Below are 22,086 nucleotides of genomic sequence, written 5' to 3'. Positions count from 1 at the left end.
CGCTGGCTTTTAACCTTCCCAAAAACCACGCAGACGCTCCACAGCTCTAAACCGAACTGCTCGTTTATTACCACTGAAATTACCAGGCTGCAGTCGGCAATCGGATCAAGGCAAGCCGCCGGGAGAAGCCCGGTGAGTTTAAAACTTCAGGCAGAGCGGGCGGCCGCGCACCCCCACCCCCGGGTACAGGGCAGGCCCGAGCCGCTAGCCGAGGGGATCCCCCCTCGCAGGTGAAGCGAACCCGCCCGGTTCGCCCGCAGCGTAGCGTTCCCAGGTCCCCGTGGGGACAACACCGCCACAGTCACCAACCGCCGCCACCCGGCCCGCGAGGGAAGGAAGGGGCTTATCTACCCCGGGGCGCCGCGCCGCAGCCAATCAGCGCCGGCGGCCAGCCAATGAAAACAGGCCGCGTGCCGTCACTTCCGTATTACACAGCTTCTCCCCCCCGCCCCGAGGCCGGTGCAGTCGTTACTTCCCGCATCACGTGCCGCGGGAGCCATGGCCGCCCTGGGGGACACGTGACCCTGCCCCCTTCCCCTCCCCCGCCGTGCGGCCGCTCTTGCTGCCCGGCCGCGAGACTCTATGGTTCGGGGCGCATAGGCGGGTGGGCCGCCCGTTCTCGCGAGAGGCGCCATGGAGGGCGGGGGGGAGGGGCCGGGCGCGGCGCTGCCGCTGCCGCCGCTGGTGCTGCTGCTGCCGCCGGCGGCGGGCGGGGCCGCGGAGGGAGGGGGAGGAAGTGTCATGGCGGCGGCGGGCTCAGGCGCGGGCTCCTCGGCGCGGGGCGGCGGCGGCTCCTCGGCGGCTCCGCGCTGGTTCTTCAGCCGGGAGCAGCTGGAGAACACGCCCTCCCGGCGCTGCGGCGTGGAGGCCGACAAGGAGCTCTCGTACCGGCAGCAGGCGGCCAACCTCATTCAAGATATGGGCCAGCGCCTCAACGTGTATCCGAGCGGGGCCTGCGGGGCCGGGCGGGCGGGAGCCGGGCTGAGGGAGGCGAGGGGCCGGGGCTGCGGCGGGAGCGCCTTTCCACCCCCATTCCTCGGCGTGGGAGCTCTCCCCGGGGCTCTTCCCGCTCCCTCGGCGGTTCCCGGGGGATGGAGCCGCGGCCGGCAGGCACAGAATGGGAGGAGGAGCCTGGCGGGAGCCCCCGCTTCGCCGCCTTTGTCGGCGTGCGAGAGGCGCGGGCCGGGGCTGCGGCTGGGCGTGGGGGCGGCTCGGGTCTGCCCGAGCCACGCTGGTGCCGACAGCCGCGGGTTCGGGCACTTTGAAAGTAGATCCCGCTTGTTTCCAGACCCGTTTTCCTTGCAATGGGCATCTCCCCCTTAGGCAGTCTTAAATTTGATTAAAAAAAAAAAAATCAGAGTAGGGCTAAAACCTGCAATCCGTGACTGAAAGAGTTGAATTGGAGCAAAACAAAAGCACTTGAGACCGTATTTCGGTGTACGCCGCCCATTGAGGAGTTTTCATTCAATGGGTGCGACTTGGCTGCTCTGGGATAGGAACCGCCGCATTGTCTGCGAAGCAGATGGGAAAGAGATGTGTTAATCGCGGTTCAGTATGTGATAGTATCAGTTAAGTCCTGAAGTGTCACGTCCTTAATTCATTTTCAGCTGAAGACAGTATGTTGAAAGCAGTGATTAATGTAGAAAGTGCATCGCTTTTGGTTGTTGCAAACAGTTTTCTTCATGTGTAGTGTTTCCTTAATTTAATCTCCCAGATCTCAGCTTACAATAAATACTGCAATTGTTTACATGCACAGGTTTTATATGCATCATTCCTTCACAAAATTTAATCGAAATGTAAGTATGGTTTTTATGTGCGGTAATAATATGCCCATCACTTTGTCAATCTGACTGACAAGTGTTATATTCCTATGCTGGACTGTAAAGATTCGTCTGTTTATAGGAATCCTGGCTTCTTATCAGTGCTTTAGAAGCAATAATATTTCTTTTCAACCTTGAATTATTTTACCTAGCGGCAATTAGATTTTACCTTCTGCTATGGAAATTAAAAAATAGGCACTGTCAGCAAACACGTTTCAGATGTGTGAAGAATGCATTTAGATGTTTCAAATCTGGCTAGTGCTTATGTGCTGTAGTTTGAAAGGCTGATGTGTAGAAACACGCATTTTTCGTAATGAAGTTGGTGACAGTGCTAGGATGGTGTGTCTGACAATTATAATATGGTTATGTATGTATCCATATGGATTATGTGTCTGTTCTTAAAAAACAGTGTAAATTAATTTAGCTGGTCCAGCCTTAAGCAGCTTGATGATAAGTCATATTAGACAAGAAAAATCTTTAAATCTCGTGAGAAAATGCTGGCCGTCTTGTTTCAACTACTGAACTGAGTGTGCTGAATCTGAATACAAAATATGTTATGAAGAACTGAATTCTTCATAAAAAGGACTCTCTGTAATGGAGTGGTTTTCTGACAGAAGATCCCAACCTGAAAAGGGTAGTCCTTTTTTATGTCCAGTATTAGATGCAATAGTTTCAAAAAACGGTAATGTTTTAGGTATTTATGTGTTTAAAAATAAAGTACTTCACATCAATATTTTATATCAGCTTGGCAAGGACAGTTAATAATGGTGGTGGTATACCACTAATTGTCAAGGATGAATTTTCTCAGATCTTGGCTTTTCATTATTAAATAAACAGATTGAGACTGTGACAGATGTTATGGTCTAGACCAGAGCAGACTTTGGTCTGCCAAGGGGCAGAATCTTGCAAACCTTGCACTGTCTGAAATTTGGGCAGGTACACAGTGGGTTACAGTGTTAGCCAACTGTTTTGTCTGGCATGGATTTGTTTATCATTGTTGGCTAAGCAAAGGGACATCTTATTTGCTGTTTATTTGGCAAGAAATACGTATTAGTTTGTAGGTACATTTCAGAAGTGTACTTAATAATTTTTGTGCAAAATCTCTGGTAAATTCCAGAGTTATCTGTGACACTGGATGGCATGTGGACTAGATAAACTGGACAGAGCTGCTTAGAATGGAGAGGCGTCACTGCCTGTAGAGCTGCTGTAGCTGGGGCTTGTGTTACATACATCGCCTGCTAAATTACTCTTTGCGCTGTCATCTGGTAATCTAGGATGGATTTAGGAAGCAAGAAGCTTTTAGCTGCTGTGTTTGTGTTTTCACCGGACACTGGAAAATGCTGGTCACTTGGAACTGGAAGCACAGTAGTATTTAGATATATAGTGCCCTTGTTAAGAAAGCTATGCCTTAAGTTGTATGTATGAATCTTAAAATTCACAAGTAAGCTATGTAAGGGCTGAATGCCATGGAAACTGCAACTGTTATGGGGGAGGGAAGTGAATTGTTCAATAAATTCTCAGGTAATAGTATTCAGATAAAAGTTAAAGGCAAGTGCGCTGCAAGTTAGCACTCAGTAATATTGATTCCTACTGAATTGCTTTCTGTAGTTCTTCATGAGTGTAGGGCCAGACAGCAGCTTTGTGTGTGTACTGATGGGCAAATGCCTTTTCTTACTTATTTTCCTATAGCGTAAAGGGGATGGTCTCAAAGCGAATGTGAGTCACTTTTAAAATACTCCCAAACCATCTGGCAGGTTCTCTATAAAGAAAGCAAAAGCCAAGGACGGTAATAAATACTTAATATCAAATCTCCAGAGTACTTGGCAAGATGAAAAAAATTTAACAATATTAATCCATTGCAAGAATAAACTTACCCTTAGAAATTAAATAGTAAGGTTCTGGCAGTGTTGAAGCTAAGACCTGGCTAAAATTTTCTATGGTATATGGAGTGTTTCTCTAATATTTCTTTGTGTGGATGTAGTGATCTTTATCCATGGCGAGAAGGAATCTGAAGGCTAGGGCTAGAAAATTAGATGGCCATTAGTTAGAATGCCTTATGATCTCCAGCTGAAAAAATGTAGCCTTTGTTTTCTTGCTTTATTGGTAGGTTAATGTTTTTAGTCAAGCAATAAACACATATTTATTGTCATAGATAATTGCTGGGTTATACAAATATACACGTATGTCTTTCATATGAGTCACATGCACTTAATTGTTAATAAACAGGTCTTCTAGTGGAAGCTAATTTACTGAATAGCTGTTGTCTTCATTCTTTTTTTTTTTTTTCCCCCACGATAAGTTATTGCTAAACAATTTTACAGGCGTTCAAGATTTTGAGTCAACTGTGAATAAGGAACAGAATTCCCAACAGTATCTTCAACCTGTAGAACCACGGGAGTGTTGCATACCAGTTAATGTAGTCTTGGTTTGTTTTGAATGTGTGACATTTACTGCTCTAATGACCAAATATCTCTGTTTTTGCAAAGTTACTGTGGGCGAGAAGGCACTTTTGAATTACTGTGGATTATCTATGAAGTACATACATCTAGTTGCAAAGAAGAATGTGTTGAGGTTTTGATGTTACAGTCAAAGTGAGTTAAGACCTTGCAAGGTTGCGGTCCCCAGTGACAGGGTGGGAACTTGCTTTACCAATTCTGGTAAGAAGAATTGGATGTTCTGACTACTAATTCTCCTTAGCCATGCAAATGACATTTCCGGAACTACTGTGAATCTCCTCAACAGTAGCACAGATTATTCTTTCTACATTACTGTTGACCAGGGCATGGTAACTGGTTTGCTGAGTATAAAGTTAATCAGTGCTAATATCGGGGTGGGGAGGAAGCTTGCTGGCTTTTTATGGGAACTACTAGCCTGACTGTTATACTTTAAAATAATTTGAAAATTAAAATTCTTTTGTAAATACTCTTTCTGTAGTACTTAGTGTGTTTGATATTGTTGTGTAGCAAATACCTCTTTTAGAGGCTTATTCTTCAGTACACAGTGATTTGAAGAACAGAGAATGGGAAAAATCCTTGGTATGCTGGAAATGAGAGGTAAGGCATCCAAATGGTAGCTGTATTTTTAAATATAATCCTTAGAAATGCCATGTGGAATACCAGACAACCAGTTGAAAATATACTTGATAATGTCAAGGGGTTTTTTGTGTGACATGCAGTGGAACTTAGTAAAGTGCCTGAGGAAGGCTGCAGGAGGAATTTTTTTTCCCTGAAGTGCCAGGTAGGTGAGTTGTGTGGAGGAGGTTTTTTTTTTGTTTCCCATCTCTTTGTATTCCCTTCTTGTCTCTTGTGCCCTGTCCAAATTACAGTATTAAACAGTTGACTTTGCAGTTATGCAAAATTCTTAAAACTTTTAATATGCACCAAGCTTTAGCAAGGCTGTTTTGGGCACTTCAGTTCTGGTTTTAATCTTACAGTTTAACGTATTTGCTGGTTTTATGCAATGTGAGCTCCTGGTTATAATAATTAAAAAAAAAACCAAACCCAAAAAAACCAAACCCCTTAGAACTCTGTTTTCGCACTTGAAAAACCTCTGTCATAGACTGGAACAGCTTAATGTCTTAAGCTAATTTGTATCACATATAAAAACATACTAATGTTGGTATTAAAAGGGAGAGAGAGTTTGCAGAAAAATACATGCATGCTGGATATATTCTGAGATTATTCTGAATGCCTTCGTTGTAGCAACACTTTACAATATGTTTTGTACTTTTTAAGTGAAAAAGGACTTGTACCACATTTACCAATAAAACTTACTGTATAATGCTCTTGAACTGTGATAATAAGGCTCTTATATTTTGGTTTTTCTATTTCAGTGGGACTTGGTTTCTGGGATTCTCAGCTAGTACAAAAAAAATGATTTAATTTCATAAATCACCTGTTCAGAAGATATTTCTCAAAGTCTTAAAGAACATTTTGGTTGCATGGTAGATACATTATTTTTGTTTATGTCAAATGAAGATTTATATATAGGAAGCTTACAACTCTGTCAAGTCTGTGTCTTTAATTTTGCTTTTTTCTACTTTGCTTTTTCTGCCTCTTTTAAGAGTTGGAAATAAATGAAAGTGTTTGAGTAACTTTGCTAGTATGTCATCTTCACTGAACACTGTATGCATGCCAAGTCTGAAATTTTATTGGGATGTCTGTTTTCCAGAATAAATCCAAGGGAGACAAAAATACTGACCTACTGGGAATGAGAACCCTAGTCCTAGACAAGAGAAAGAAGTTAAATTATTTGGCAGAAGCCAACACTTCTTTTTTAAGGAAATAGATGATTGGAGTGTACATGGATTTCTGATGAACTAAAGTTAAATGCCAGTTAATCAGTTTGGCTTCAATCAGCCTCCAGAACTGTGTTTTATGTAAGGTCTTAGAGATCAGGAATTGCGTGGGGACTTCTTGGCCAGAACTGATCTGTTTCAGTAAATTAGAAGATACCTTGGAGACAGCCTGATGAAGAAGGTGCTTTTTTGGAATGAAGTAAAACTTCAGTGCAGTCAGACATAGAATAATAGTGAGTGAGAATTTGCTAATGATGTAATGGTGTAATTACTGGTGACTTGCTTTGAAGAATGTCTCTGTGAAATTCCAGTATTTTCAGTCATGGTAATTGTTGGAAGTTGATTTTTCAGAAAGGTCAGTTGTGGAAATTCCGTGTATATGTGTAACTATACCCACAAACTATGTAGAAAGAGACTTTGTGTTAGGATATATTTGAATTAAACTTGTACACAAAGCCAGAAAAACAGTAAGGTCTGAGTGCAGGTGCTTGGGGACAGGTGTGTGATGGTTGGTGGGGATGGTGAGGCTAGAGAGAGGGGGAGAACTGCAGGGAGCAACAGGTCATTGCTAACAGTGCAGTTGCTTTTGTTCTTCAGCCCAGCAGTAAGGCACTGCTACAGGTTACTGACTGAATATCTGTTTGGTTTTGTTTAATTTTTTTTTTTTTTTTTAAAAGAGGGAAATTGTATTATCCTGGGGAGGATGGAAAGGATCTGCTATTTATTTTATATTAAAGCTTCTTCCCATGACCCATTCTGTTTCTGATTCTAGGCGCTTCACGGCTTAACTTCCCTTCCTCAGTGACTTCACTGTGTTGAGTCATAGTTTTCGGCTTGTGATGGTCAACCTCATTGTGTCCTTTTTCCTGAGTAGTAAAAGAAAAAAAATCTGAACCAGGTCTAGTCTCTCTGGTATTCTCATTAATACTTCCTCGTTTCTGTCCAATGTCTTGTCAAACTTATTTCTTCATAACTCTGATTCTTGAACATTCCCAATTTCGTTTCTTCTCGCAGTGATTCATGTTTCTAGGGCTTCCTAGCCCTGTCTGCTAATCTGGCTTTTCCCAGAAGCTCGGGATTGTGTCTGAGAATGTAATCCTTCCTCTTACGCTGGCCCTGGTGTAGAAGGTGCTAGCCTCAAACACCTTCCTCAGTTATGCCTGCTGTAAATCACTGAAGCACACTGGGCTTATATGCGTGAAACAACTGTGAGAGATTTGTACTGCTTCTTGCACTACTGCGCTTGAGCACAGTTTGTCTGCTGTATAAAATTTTTTTATTTGACATGCATATGTGGAGTTTTACATGTGTGTGCTGCTGTACCTTTTCTGGCACTTGAAGGCTGCTGTTACTGTAGCTTTCTGTACTCCACAAAGTCTTTCCTTCGCATTTAGCGTTTAAAAGTTTATCTCCCAGCCTAAGTGAGACAGATTTCAAGTAGTATGTCCCTAGCAAAGGGAATTTCTTCCAGAACTTCAAATCATTACTTCAAACAATGTGGGTAGGAACTTCTCAAAAATCGTCACAAGTCTTTAAGACAGTGTTAATGTGGCCTTGTTCAGCAACATCTCACTTAAGTTTTTTATTTAATTCATTTGTAAGGCCTAAGTTACAAGCTTCTTCAAAAGAAAGTAGTTCTTTTGTCTCCGCTGTGGAAGAATTTGCTCCATGTGACTTGTTCTGGGCGGTTTGGGTTTGTTGTTTTTTTGTGGTTTTTTTTTTTTTAAGAATACTGGATTTTTTCATGGCACATTTCTGCGCATCAAGGTTATCACCTTCCCAAGTTGTCAGTTTCTCTGAAGTCTGCCAACTTACAAGTTTTACTTAAGATCCAAGTGGATATTTCATAGTGTTTTAAGGAGGCAAAAAGTACTCCCTCAATACATTTCAAAGCTTCTGAAATGTAATGAGTTATCACTTAGATGTGATAATTAGTACATTGCAATTTTTCATATATTGTGAATTTTTATACCAAATGTTTCATTTTGGCATCACCAAGGGCTACTGGCTGACAAAGGAACTGGAGGGGGAAGCAAACCTCACTTTAAGGGGAGAGCATGGCTGCTATTCAGTTCATTCAGTCTAGTTCTACTTGGGCGTTGAATGATCAATCCAATACCTGCACTGCTTGCACCATGCATTAATTAAATACTGAACAAGCAGCTATTTCAGTCTCTGATTAAGTGCTTTATACTGGATTAATTTTAACCAATTAAATCTGCTGATGTCTACCTGAGGATTTCTACTGTCATTTTAATTCCTATTCAACATGGTCAACTTTGTCATAGAAAGAAGGACCCTATTTCTTCTAATTCATCCATGGTTAGCCCTGTTCTGTATGTAGATACATCAGTCATTCTAGCTGACAACGAGGCATCAAAACTGTACTTCGTAGCTGACTCCTGGGTGATGCTGAACGGTGAATGGGTGCTTTGCTGCCGGCTTATGACACCTGGAGTTTTATTAAAATTTTCATCTTTGTGTACTTTGTAATCTTTACTAACGTTTGATGTAAGTGCGAGTTTGTGAATCCTTTTGCCTTGTTCTCCAGATACTGATGGGTGTATGGTAAAGTTTCTAAGAGTAAGCTTTTACTTATACAACCTGTATTTATAGAACAAGCTGGTTTTTATTGAAGTTCTCTGCAAAATTTCTTGCTTTTTAGGAGAATCAAATGCTAGCAGAACTTGTCATCAGCTGTTTTGACTTTTACTGAAAAGATGGTGTAATGGCTCACAGTTGTCCAAGAAATTGGAGGAACTTTCTCATGAAGTATATTTAACTTGAAACAGCCTGTTTTAGTGTGACTAAATGTTCTGGTCCAAATCTATTCTTTTTATGTTGAACTAGAATTAGTTTGACCTCAGACGTCTTACCAATGTAATTTAGCATTTATGCCACTCCTTCCCTGTGCTGCTGAGAGGATTGCTTCAGTTATAACATAAAACATGACTAGTTATTTTTGTTGCCCTGAATGATTTCAGAATTGTTAAAACAACAACAAAAAAAAAGACCGCATCACAAACAAATCCAGCTTCTTAAGCCTTTTCTAATTACCAGTTTAGACTCTCCATAAAAATTCAAGTCCTACTCGTAAAACCTTAAAAAAATGCATATATGTTTTTCTTCTTCAGATAATATCTCCTACGGCATTGTTTTTGGCTGCAAAAGTGGAAGAACAGCCACGGAAACTTGAACATGTTATTAAAGTAGCACATGCCTGTCTGCATCCTCAGGAGCCACAACTGGATACAAAGAGTGATGTAGGTGGAAGTCATGGTTTTAAACATAACCAGATGATACTTCATCTAATGATCTGTTACATATTATTATTTTACTGGATTATTGCTGTCTGCGAACTAGAAAAAAAAAAAGCTTTTGTTTCTACACTATTTAAGTCTTTTGTATTACTTAATATAACTTATTAAAGACTCAAATATTTGTGTTATGAAACTTTGGATTGCTCCATCTTGAACTTGCATTATTTTTAAGACATCTACACATATAGTAGAAGACTAGACTAGACGTTAAATAAGGGGTTTCGTGTGTGGTTCCCTAAGTTACACAGTGTGTTCAGAAAGGAGTTCAGGAGACTGTGTTTTTCTCAACCAGAGGCTTACTGTGCGCCATTGTCTACGTGCTGCCTCTGCTATGCATTGATCTTCCTTTCATTTGCCAAAGCTTGTACAGCTTCCACTTACTTTATAGTTCCCATTTTCTTTCCTGAGATGAGTCTTCCCGAAACCAAACATACGAGGAAGTGTGGTGGAAGTGCACCAGAGTTGTTCTACTTGAAGGTCAGGCTGAGCTAGTTGGACCTCAGTTGATGTATAAAACTATTTGAGCACCTTTGCTGTGCTCCCAGTTCCTGGAATGACACGTGGAGGTGCATTTGAGCCCACAAGTTTAAACTAGCTTAACTCAGGCCAACGGAGTATCTCCAGCTGTATTTTTAAAGTACTTGTAAAATGGATAACCTGCCTAAAGGTATTTGAGTTAACTTGCATTGGCAAGCCTTCATAATTCTTACAGTAACCCCCTGCCTTCTCCCAAAAATGCTTTGCTGGAATAGATTATATGAGATACAAACTGAGTAAATTTTACTGCAATATAACTGAGTTTGCAGCCACCCTTATACTGGTAGAAGAAAGTGTTGCCACAGTGAAGTGTTCAGACTTGTCAGTTCTAACTGGCTTGGGTAGTGGTCTTAACTTGTGTTGCTCTTTCCAGTATTCAAATAAGAAGTGTATGATTAAAATTTTGAGACAATAGATAGCTACATCTTGACCTGTTTGCTTATTTGTTTCAGGCATACCTTCAGCAAGCCCAAGAGCTGGTTATACTTGAAACAATAATGCTTCAAACTTTAGGTATGTCTTTCTGAATATCTCTGGTAGACAACTTACCATGAAGAAGTAATGGGGCCTGAGTAACTGTATATTTGATGTGCTGTTGGTACGCTAGAGTTTTACTATTTTTGTATGCAACTTCTGACCTGTGAATTGAGTTTCGTATCAGCAGTTCTGTTGTGTTCACTTTGGAGAAAAAAAGGCACTTGTATAATAGATGTTTCTGACAGATTGATGGGGTAGAAATGTGTACCCTTCCAAATGGATTTTACTCCAAACTAGTAACTATGTTGGTATTTCTTCATACAAGGTAACATGTTACGCTAGGTTAGCTGCGCATGTGTACTGAAGCCCTTGGGAAGAGCTTTATACAAAGCACTCTCCCCCATTTTGCCTTTCAAGAGAATGACAGTATGTAATTCAGCAGGGTTACTACCTCTGAACATTGCAAGTCATAGTGTAACCATTTAATGGCTTCAGATGATTCCAAAATTTGAAATGCAGTGTTCTGGTAAGAAACTCTTCTGACTTTAAAGTAACATAGGGACAATTACAGCTGGCAGACCTGAGAACACTGACTTACTCAGATATTCTTAAATACCGGTTTGAGTATATTGTATTGGGGGAAAAAACAAGCTAACAGTAGTGACCTAATTCTTAAATAGTATCATAAACAAAGAAAGGTTTCTTAAGTCACTGACCTACAAATTGACTTAATTTGTAATTTCATAGATGCAACAGTCCCAGAAATGAATGAATAAAGTGTGTGTGCACACAGATGTATTTCAGTGTGTCTGTAATACAGCTTTTACTGACTCATTAATGTACTAGAAACTCTTCACGTATGTTCAGCTTTAAAAATACAGTAACTTCCCAAGTATGTATATTTTTAGGACTTGAGATTACTGAAGGAATGTTTTTAGCAAGCATTTTGAGGTCTTTGGGGAAAGGAAGGGGGTTTGGTTTTTTATTTAACAGATGGAAATGTGTAGTTCTAAAACATATTCTTAACTCTTTAGGTTTTGAGATTACCATTGAACATCCACACACAGATGTTGTGAAATGTACGCAATTAGTGAGAGGTCAGTGACTTTTAACCGCTTCTGTAAGTCCTTTTTTACCTTTCCAGTAAAATTCGAAGGTGATGTTATTTGTCTAATACAATCTTCACCAACTATGTTATCCAAAGAGTTTGTTTAAAGCTAATTCCTAAAAACTTTAACTTAACCTGTAGAGTCTGGTAAAGAGTCCAGTTCTGTGTCATTCATAATTTTCTTGCTTGCTTATTAGCGTTGATTTTAATAATGCCGGTTCCATGTTTTCTTAAGTGACAGAAGCATGTTGGAAACTGAATAGCCAGCTGCTTAGTATCATTCTGGGTTGATTGTTTTTACTCTAAAGTAGTTTTACAACATAAACTTTAGTCTGCATATTGGTTGATGGCTAATGCTAGCTTTCTGCCTAGCAAATCTTTTTAGGTAATGAACTGAGGGATAAAGAGAGTGCGTAGCAGATCTGCTATCACATGCAAATACTTCAAGATGTGACTAATTCTGTTTCTGGAGCAGGGTGTACTTGTTTTGGATGGTAGCACAAATCTAAACCTTTTGTTAAAGAATCATATCCTCTAAGTTGTATGCAACTCGTTAATGTGACTCTAGCTAACCTCTTTTGTTCTTCAATATATTTTGTTGAATTTTGGCACACCTTTTTTTAATTCTTAAACTGGTTTCCTTTGGAGCTTAAGAAAAAAATAAAAGGAAAAAAATCCTCTCATAAGATAGAGGATGAAGAAAATTAGGAATCAGTTGTAAAAGCACCTAAAATAAGCTTTTCACTTTAATTAGGTTCCTTAATTAAAAAGTGTTTGGAAATGATTAGACCATGATTGTTAGTCTTTAGTCATTAGCTGTTGTTGCACTGAAAAATGCAAAGTTAAGTGTTTAAAAGTTCTGAAAATTCTGGGGTGTTTTTTCCCCTCTATAGAATAGAGGAAAGTTAGGTGCAACTTAATCGTGTTAACTAGGTCTGTTTTGTAGTAACTCTAAAATTAAAGCTGTTCTTTGAAGGAAAAGTATCTGTCATTTTAAGGTAGCTCACTGGTGTAGTGTCTTCAGAGTTTGATTCCAAGCATGGCTGGTGCTGTGTGACTTATTTGCACATAAAGTAGCTTTATTGCTATTTTTGCTATAAGATAATGATTCTTTGCTTTCCATCTAGATTTGATTGTGACTTGGTACATAACTCTAATTGCACCTAACGTCTCAACGGTCTGCATCAGTAGCTCTATAGGGTTTTGCTTTGTGTTTTGTTAGCTGTTGGTCAGTATCAACATGAGCACATATTTCACTGTTTTGTGTGAGCCCCTGTACTTCTTGGTATTTGGGGCTGTGGGGAGGGGTGGCAGGCAGTATTGTAGCTGGATCAGGATTTCCACATTAGCAGGTGTATTTGGCTCAAGCATACAAGAAGAAAGGCATATTGCTACACAAACTTATTTCCTTTAGTCAAGGGTAGATGCCACTCTAAAGACAGTTCAGCTTTTTCCTGTGTGTTTCATATGCTACTTGTGCGTACTGACAAAACTCAAACATTGAAGGTACGTGCTACTTTTAAAATTTGACATTTTGAAGCTAGTACTTAATGTCAGCATAGTTTAACAAAATAATTAGAATCCAAAATTATACCAAGTTTTGAAATCTGAAGACTGCAGTGAGGGCTGAAAATCCGTGTACCTCAAGGACTGGTACAAAATGAATGTCATACATCTGATGCTTGAAAACCAGCTCATTGGAGTAAGTGTGCTCCTTAGTATGTGTGTATGGAAATGGAATTCTTGTCAGCATATGCCCCTCCTAGTCTTACGTATTGAGTGAATAAAGAGATGGGCTTTTGGGCACAGTGATGTATCTTCAAAGATCCAGTGGTATGATTCTAGTTCTCTCTCTCTCTCTCTTAACATTTATTTATTAGGCAGTGCGTTATTTTAATGTGAATAGATACAACACTGAGATATCCAGTCCTGAAGCCTTCAAAATATATCTTAAGACTTGTCAGTGCCTTTAGTGCTAAAGGGATTGAGGGAGAAGCTAAAGAAATGCAGAGTTGCTTCATCCAGTTCTGGTAACCTGTCTTCTTGGACCACAAGCACTATTTATAAGGCAGAGATACCTTTTTTATTAAAGATGATTAACTTATCAAAGACTATCATGATTAAAACTTTTCAACTGTATGTTTGTGGGGAGAAGGAAGGGAGGAATACAATGTGACTGACTATTTAAGTATCAGAAGAGAAGCAACAAAGTTAGCTGAGATATGCAAGTGTACTCAAGGTTTCAGCTTAGCACTGAATTGCCAGAAGATGCCCAGGTCCCTCAAACTTTTGCTGACTAAACTTAAGTGGCTACAAGGATGGCTGATTCTCTAGATCACTTTCTGTTGTCTTGCATTCAGGATAATGTGCTTTATGCTGTCACTGTTACCTGTATTAATCTGTAAGCTGCTATCTTTAAAAACAAAATTAAGATTCTGTTGATGATGCTCAAAAGATTCAGCAAAGTCCTTTGTCAGAAGACTGTCAAGTCTAGTAGAGGCATACCAGAATCGATTGCTGGAAGCCAAAGCTGAACTAGTAAGTGAGAACTGGTGCAAATAAACGCAATTGCTTCAATGTACAACTAAGGAAAAAGTTGAGTTCTTCATCTCTAAGATTGAAAGCCTTTCTGAAAGTAGTATTAGACAACACAGATCATTGTAGATAAGGGGTGACTGGATGAATACATAATGACTTATGATGTTCAGGCATAAGGTATCTAATTATTTCTTCAGGTTTTCAAAGATTCGTGGGTTCATTAAATTGTTCCATCTTTACAGTTTGGTCAGTACAGTAGACAAGGAGAATGGTGTAGGCTCAGTGTTTTTTCTGCACCATTCTTCCTCAGTGTCAAGAGATTGAGAAGAGGAGTCTTCATCATTCCTTAGGATCCCACAGGTCCTCTAAGGAATCTGGAGGCAGTGGATCTGTGAAGGCCTGCCAGCAAGCTCCAGTGCCCATTCCAAGGATGCTCCAGTAGTGAAGAGAGAAGAAAAAAGAAAAACAAACCACCGAAAACTGTTCTGGTGCCAAACTACCTTACTGACTTGAATGCTAATTGAATGATCAGCAGTGAAACTGCCCTAGTGCCGAGACCATGCCATGGTCCTCTTAGACTGATTTTGCACCAGAGCTTGTTCCCAGTCTGCTTCTGCTGGAACTTGAAGGGGAGGAATCTGTATCCTCATCTCCATCTTGAGAAGTCTTCAGTCATTCCTTTTTTTTGTATTGGTACACAACCTTCTTTGGGAACTGAAGATTGGATCCTAAGGATTTCTAGGATTGTTCTCACTACTCTGCAGGTTATCAGGTATCTTGAACACCCATGGTCCTCACTAATTTTTTGTGGAAATGACTCTGTCAGATTCTTTGCACATAGTGTAGAATCTGTGTGCACAGCTGTCATTGGTTAAATTGGGCTGTAAAGACGAGATGCATATGCTTTTTCAGAGGGTATTCTGATGAGGAGAATTTAAATCTTAGTATACTGAGTGGTGTGGAAAGATTGTAAACACCAGCTGCACTCCAGCACTGCTACAGGCAGCTTTCACATTCTGAACTTTCACCTCAGGCTTTAACAGGCCTGTTCCCAAGGTTTAAATACGTTCAAGAAAGTAAAGCCACCAGGACTGCTCAGACCTGATTGCCTACACCATGGCCTCCTCCAGCCCTTTCCAGATACAACAGGCATCCAGCAGCATACCTCTACTCAGAGCCTGTGGCCTTTTTCCTTTTCCCCAGAAGGACTTCAGCAAGCTTTCTGTCTGATACTGACTGGCTTATCTGCAGTCTCCTCTTTCCGGGGAACGCTTACGTATGTTCTGAGGGTCCTAGGCATGGCCAGCTACACTCTCCTAAGGGTGACTTGGCAATCATATTTTCATGATTACCTCAAGATCCAGGATAACCTAGTGTTGAAGAAAAGACTCGGATACCTTGGAGTTACACCACTTGAACTGTGTGGCTGTGCCCACTGCAAAGCATTTTGGTTTCCAGTTGGGAATTTCTTGGAGACAGTAGCCTTTTGGAAGGTATATCGGACAGCAAGTCCTGTTTCCAAATCTTGATTGCTACTTCAGTAATCCCCTGCCTTATGGTTGCTTCTGCAGCAGTGAGACAGGGTGGGTGGTTTAAATCGCTCCTGAATGATAAAATATAAAACTGATTATTAATGGCTGGCATCACGGTCATCGGTCCTGCAACTTGTGAGTTACAACAGAGAAGCTCTGCTGGCTTCTTTTAACCTTCAAGATTATTTTAATTTGGAGATGCACTTTCCACTACTATAAAGGAAATAACACACCAAAATACAGGAACCAAAATTCGTTAGCTTTAATTTTAGTGATGGATTCTACTAAACCAAAGCTGTCCTAAATGCAAGAGAAGAGTTTGGGACGAATGTTTCCAGTTTTGCCTGGTGTTACCATAGGCTTTAGTTGTGAGCTGAAATTTCTTGCTGGTTTTGGCAATGGTGATTATTTAGCTGTAAATAAGTTGAAACAGTATCATACTGCTTGGAGTATAAGTAAGATATTTAGCACATTAATTTTTGATTGAGGCTAAAATGTGTGTTTCAGGATGTGATTCTTTTCTTCCAGGTATGTTTTGATTTACTCAACTTTCAAGCTGATGTTAGATAGAAATTTTTCTGGCATCTGCTTTTCTTCCTTGTTCAAAAGGGACGTTTCAGTGAGAGTAGAGATGCTTCATGGTCTGGTCCCTTAATTCAAACATGTTGTAACTTTACTGAATGTAGAAATCGTTGAAGATCCTTTAAATGTTACTTCAGTAAAAAATGAAGAGCAAGACATAAATTTCAGTCTTATTCAACCATTCTGTATTTTCATTTGTTTTGTGATGGTAGTCTCATTTCACTTTTTCTTTTTTGGTAATACTGACATAGATATTTCTGATAGGAGGGAGAGGAAAAGGTTGAATTCCATGGTTATCTGGCGTGCAATTATCATTATAGTTTGCAAACTAAGTATTACAGTATAACACTGTCACATTGTCAGTTCATCTTTTGTTATGGATTTGTAGAGTTTGTGTGTAGGAATGGATCCTCTTACCTTGCTACTTCCACATTCTTCTCAGATTATGGCGCTGCCCGGCTGCATAGCATAAAGACAAATCTGATTTATACTCCTTGGCAATCATTAGAAGTTGAGTTAAATCACATTTTTAATATGCTTTTTAAAAAATAAATTTTAAAAGCCATTGCAGTCTTTCTCAAACTTTATGGCAAGATTATTATTAAAATAAAAGTTTGACAATGTTCCCTTTGACATAAAATTCAACAATACACTTTCTGCAGGTAGCACTGATTTCAAGTGATAGTGTCAAAGTAAGAATTCAATGAAGGCTGCATTCAATCTTCAGTTAAAACCATTGTGCCCAGCTATTCCATTATATGCATGTTACAGTAAGTTCTCTTACCTGAGTGAGGGGCGTTGGGGTTTCACGGGCAGGGGTCAGTGCTAGGTGGCTGTAACAGCCTAAGTCGTTAGCTTTTCATTTCTGGCACATTGCAGTCTTGTGTGGCTTTTTTTGTTGTGTTTTTTTTTTTTCTGACTGTAACTAAAATGGAGGAGTTTATTTTCTATCAAAGCTTTGCCATAGGTTTAACAAAAGTGTAGAACAAAATGTTTTGAGTGCAGTGCTCTTGATTAGAGGGAGCAGAAAACTTGTTTAATTTTTTTACCATCTAGCTTGGGAGCTTGCTGTGTTGTAGGGCTTTGGGAGGGAGACGTGGCTGGTTTCGGGGAGGTGCTGGGGGGTGGGAGGGTGTTCTCCAGCTGTCCTGCCGTGCTCCATGCTCCTGGCCAAGAGCAGAATTGCACAGTGCTATGAATTGGCTTTTACTGACTGCCTTACTGCAGTCCGGGGTGACGCTAGGGGTCATTGTGAATGAGGGCGGGGAGCAGGTCAGGTATTCACTAGGAGAGAGCGCTCTCCTGTGCGAGGCGTTCACAGGGTAGATAAGCAAAGGGAAACTGTCCTGTGGGATGTACGGCGGGAGGGTCAGTGAATGGAATGACTGGTCCATCGCCAGTTACTGAATGTAGCGGCCTCTTCTGTATCTTGGAAAAGATTATTTGAAAGGCTAGTCAGCTAAATTCAGAGCAGTTCTGTGGAAATACCAAGTGGTGCTTTTGGAAGGTAAAATAGCTTTAATTTTGGAATGGACCTGACAAGTTAGCGCAGACACTTAATCTCTCTGTTTTTCTTTTCTTACAGCAAGCAAGGATTTGGCACAGACATCCTATTTCATGGCTACCAACAGGTTGTTATCCTGAACCTCTTTGTTGCACTGTTGTAGCACACTATAGCTTCCTTTACTGCAGGGCCCCCTACATGTGTCTTACCCTTGTTGCAACAGGAGACTGGGCCATCTACAGTGGTGGTACCTTCCTGGGTGCAGTGCGGTGTATTGTACAAGGGCCTGATGGCACAGCGGGGTTAAATGCACAATGAGAAGTGTAGTGGTGCTTTCTGATGACATTTTTCTCGATTGTGAGTGCATAAGTCTAAAATTGGTAGCCTGAATAGCAGCTAAAGATTACAAAGAGCTAAACTTAACCTAGAAATTCGAGCATCTTGGTAAGTACAAAACTATTTTGAGTTTACACTTGTAGTTAATGGCAGTTTTCTCTTAACTTTGAATATATTGATCCAGTCTTAACTTATAAAATTGTAGTTGGCCTAAGATCTTTTCAATGAGCTGTTTTTTCTTTTCAGATACACTAGTAGTAGTCCAATGTTCTTCCTTTTAGAAACAGCTCTTTATATATAGTTTTAAAACTTAAGTACTTTAGATAAATTTAAAGTTACAGGATTCCAGATGGGGATTCTGTATATGTAGTCTGCTGTAGAAAGATGGAATTTGATTTCTCAATGATTTCAATTTACTTCTTTTAAAATAACTTTGAGCTTTATTTCATAGGACTACATTATTTGTAGATAGTTTTTAAGCAATGGTCTGCTGGTTATTAGAATTCTTCCAAATAAATATTTCTTGGTGGTTCCTTGATGGGCAGCATTCTGTATTTGAAACAGCTGTTACGAAAAGCTGTGATAAAGCAGTGAAACTGAACCATTACCTTTGTGCTGCTGCCAGCTGGAAGCTGAAGGCCTAGTGAAAGCTAAGCCCCCAAGTAATTCACTTGGCCCCTTTGGAACTGTTGGGTACCTTCTAATTTGGAGACTGTATCACCAGCTGTATGTTTTTTACTGTAGAATTTTAATTGACCATGTTCTTTCTTTTTAGTACTTAAGTACAGTAGAATAATTGGTAAATTTATTTACTGTTCATCACACTTTTTATAGCAAAAGCAAATTAAACTTTTCTACCAGATAAATCCCCTGCCCTATGTTTTAAGGCAGTAAGGTATCTTACGAACTTAATCAGAAAAATGTTCCATGAACTAATGATTAACTGCTGTTGCTTGACAAGTTATCTTATTCTGTATGTTAATGGTTGATTTGTTTGGGTTTTCTGTTTTACATGTTTGATTTCCTTTGGTTCCTCATTATGAAATGTGTGCAACAGTCTTCACCTCACTACATTCTGTCTTCAGTACAAGCCTACAGTAATAGCATGTGTGTGCATTCACTTGGCCTGCAAATGGTCCAACTGGGAGATTCCAGTATCAACTGATGGAAAACACTGGTGGGAATACGTAGATCCTTCGGTTACTCTAGAATTACTAGATGGTGAGTAATACTGCCTTTCATATCTCGGAATTCTAGGGTTTGTTAAAGTGGGAGCATAGTATAGTAAAAGCATAGCTTTAAGCCTAAATTAAGTCTTACTGACTTCTCATACCGGATCCTTGGGTGAGGGAAAGGTATAGGAGAGGGGAGAACTTCAGCAGACAAACTTAGTTTTGAGACCCTTTTTATTTTATCCCGTGGGCTGGGATATCCACATACCTTTTGTAGGTGCAAGTTAGAATCTTGCTTTTAAGTGCTTTCCAGAACCAGGAAAGAGATGGAGATCTGCCAGTGCAAATCCATGCAGTCCTGACCATTTTACAAGTTTATGGCTTCACTGTCACTGAAACAACTGTTCTTAAGGCTGTACGTAAAGTTGCCGTATTGATGAAGGTTGTTCTGTGTTAACCATTTGGTATGATTAGTGATACCTCAAACTCCTGTAAAATATTTTTTCTTGTTAAATGGTTTCTATGCAGAAGAAAGCTTACTGTCTTTTGAAATAGTATTTACTACAGTGGAGTCTGAATTTAGGGCCTACATATGCTACTGTAGTGGAGGTGGTGGCTCTGGGGCTTTCAGATCCATCTACTGAACTTTGCTGTTAGTTCTAGAGTGAGACACTTCTTTCAGAATAGTGGCGGAGGCCTCCAGGCTTGGTATGGCCCAGCATAGCTCCCCATGGCCTGCTTTTTTCCTCTGCTGAGCTTTTATTTCTTAATGGCAATATTATTTTTTGACAGTGAAAACTTGAGTAGATGGCATGTAAAGCACAGAACAGAGCAAGCTTGAAATTGCAAGTTCAGATGTCTGTGTCTTAGTAGGCTTCTTCATATTTATCTGTAGTTCCAAATACCACCTTGCCTTCCTTCCCATCTGGCCATTGGTTTTGTCTGTTGATAAGCATGCATCATTTTGATTTTTCACATCCCACAAGATGTGTGCTGTGAGCTCATGGTGAACACCACTTAATTCTTCAAGCATTTATGGAGCTGTTGTGTGGAATAGACTCAGGCAGACCAAAGAGCTAAGACAGTTTTGCACTTGGGAGCAGCTTTATTTATAACGTGCTTGCTGGAGTTCTGGAGAAGCCAGTTCTTCCAGACCTGCAAGAGGTCTACTTCCATATTCAAATTCTGACTGTACCTAATTATTTTTAGCTTGTGACTAAAATTAAATTTCAGTGGAAGGTATGTTTATTTGCAGCTGACAAGCACAGAGACCTAAGTTTCCTTGTACATACTAATTGCAAGGACGTTCAGTTTTTTAACACGGACAACTACCTTGCCTTGAACACAAATTAATAAAAAACTGTTGTTTAAAACAAAGTGCTTCGAAGGGGCTGATGGCTTATATTTTGTTCAGAGCTGTTATTGATCGTTCCTGAAGTTCAGTGGAATGACTGAAACAGTGACTTAGAAATGTATATTTTAAAGGAAACTTTAAATACAGGAAATGGCCAAGCTGAATGTCGAGTATGTTATTTTAGGAGCTATGTTTGTGCAGATCTGTCTAGAAATTTTTGGTGTAACAAATCCAAATTCTGCAAGAGTAAAAACAAAATCTTAAATTCAAACCTATTTTTCAGAATGTATGTAGCGGTTAGAAGTCAGTCATAGTGAAATATCATAACCTTTTTTGTTCAACATATGTCTAACAATTTTTTTTTATTAAAACACAATTAGAATTGTGTGCAGCCTGTGGTAACTACTGCAAAAGCTGCATGCTGTTAGTCTAGAAAAATGCTTAAAGCTTAACCTGCTTATTACAGAATCAGATGTAAGAAATGGATTTTGTTCTATTCTTTTTCTACCCAGAGCTAACTCACGAGTTTCTGCAGATACTGGAGAAAACACCTAGCAGGCTCAAGAGAATTAGAAATTGGCGGGTAAGACATTTTCCTATAACAGTGTCTAGCAAAAAGAGGTGAACTTCTAGGAGAATTATGAACCAAGGGAAAAACTTGTTACATCTTATTTGTTCTTTATTCCTGCAGCTGGGTTAGGGGGTTGAAACCGTGAGTCAGCTTTTGCACTCACCTTTTTGCTAAATTAGAATGCACTGTACAAGTATTCTAAGCTGTGTATTTTCTCAAGTCTTTCCTTTTTGCTTAGGCTAATCAGGCTGCCAGGAAACCTAAAGGTGATGGACAGGTATCTGAGAACTCGCTTCTTGGCTCATCTTTGGTCCAGAACTCCATTTTGGTGGATACAGTTACTGGTGTAGCTGCAAACACAAGTTTCCAAAAACCATCAACATCATTTCCTGCACCGGTACCTCTTACCTCAGGAAGTATTTCTGTTCCAGACAGTCATGCACCTGAAAATTTGGCAATACTAGCTACAGGAATGCCAAGTACCTCATACAGTTTGGCATCGCACCAGGAATGGCCTCAGCATCAAGAACAAACAAGGACAGAACAAATATACTCTCAGAAACAGGAGACGTTACCTGCTAGTCAGTACAACATGAACTTCCAGCCAGGGACGTCTGTACAGTTGCACTCTGGAGTACATCACAGACCTGACAAACTTGCTGAGCATTCTACTGTCAAACAAGAATATTCTCATAAGTCAGGAAACAAGCACCATGGACAAGTTGCTGCTCCTGTAATAATTCCTCAAAAAATGTCTTTGGATAAATACAGAGAGAAGCGCAAACTAGAAACCCTTGAACTGGATGTGAGAGAACACTACGTAGCAACCCCAGGCGAGCAGCAGCATAAAAAACACGTGCAGCCACAGACAGCCAGCAGTTCTTCTGTTACGTCTCCTATAAAAATGAAAATTCCTATTGCCAATGCAGAGAAGCCTG

The 22,086-nt window shown here is 40.1% G+C and overlaps 1 protein-coding gene across 10 annotated transcripts in view; it reads left to right on the top strand.

Annotated features, from left to right (window-relative positions):
• The first annotated feature begins 686 nt into the window (after nucleotides 1–686).
• CCNT2 (cyclin T2) overlaps nucleotides 687–22,086 on the top strand; it is a 27,678-nt gene continuing 6,278 nt past the window's right edge. For 2 of the 10 annotated variants that reach the window (XM_086750405.1, XM_086750407.1), the window contains exons 1-9: nucleotides 687–938; nucleotides 1,715–1,796; nucleotides 9,252–9,380; nucleotides 10,427–10,487; nucleotides 11,486–11,548; nucleotides 17,797–17,842; nucleotides 19,109–19,272; nucleotides 21,090–21,160; nucleotides 21,387–22,086. The exon at nucleotides 21,387–22,086 is cut by the window's right edge. In XM_086750405.1, the coding sequence (XP_086606531.1) occupies nucleotides 742–938; nucleotides 1,715–1,796; nucleotides 9,252–9,380; nucleotides 10,427–10,487; nucleotides 11,486–11,548; nucleotides 17,797–17,842; nucleotides 19,109–19,272; nucleotides 21,090–21,160; nucleotides 21,387–22,086 (1,513 nt within the window). In that variant the 5' untranslated portion in view covers nucleotides 687–741. Of the gene's footprint in view, nucleotides 939–1,714; nucleotides 1,797–5,669; nucleotides 5,764–9,251; nucleotides 9,381–10,426; nucleotides 10,488–11,485; nucleotides 11,549–13,836; nucleotides 15,591–16,873; nucleotides 16,982–17,796; nucleotides 18,160–19,108; nucleotides 19,273–21,089; nucleotides 21,161–21,386 lie in introns of those variants that run through there. The other 8 variants (XM_086750408.1, XM_086750406.1, XM_086750409.1 and 5 more) reach the window with 8 other exon arrangements.

The sequence above is a fragment of the Chlamydotis macqueenii genome, chromosome 6 (genome assembly GCF_036417535.1).
Source record: "Chlamydotis macqueenii isolate bChlMac1 chromosome 6, bChlMac1.mat, whole genome shotgun sequence".
NCBI lineage: Eukaryota > Metazoa > Chordata > Aves > Otidiformes > Otididae > Chlamydotis > Chlamydotis macqueenii.
The sequence above is the reverse complement of the archived record's forward strand: the minus strand, read 5'-3'. Positions and strand labels throughout refer to the sequence as shown.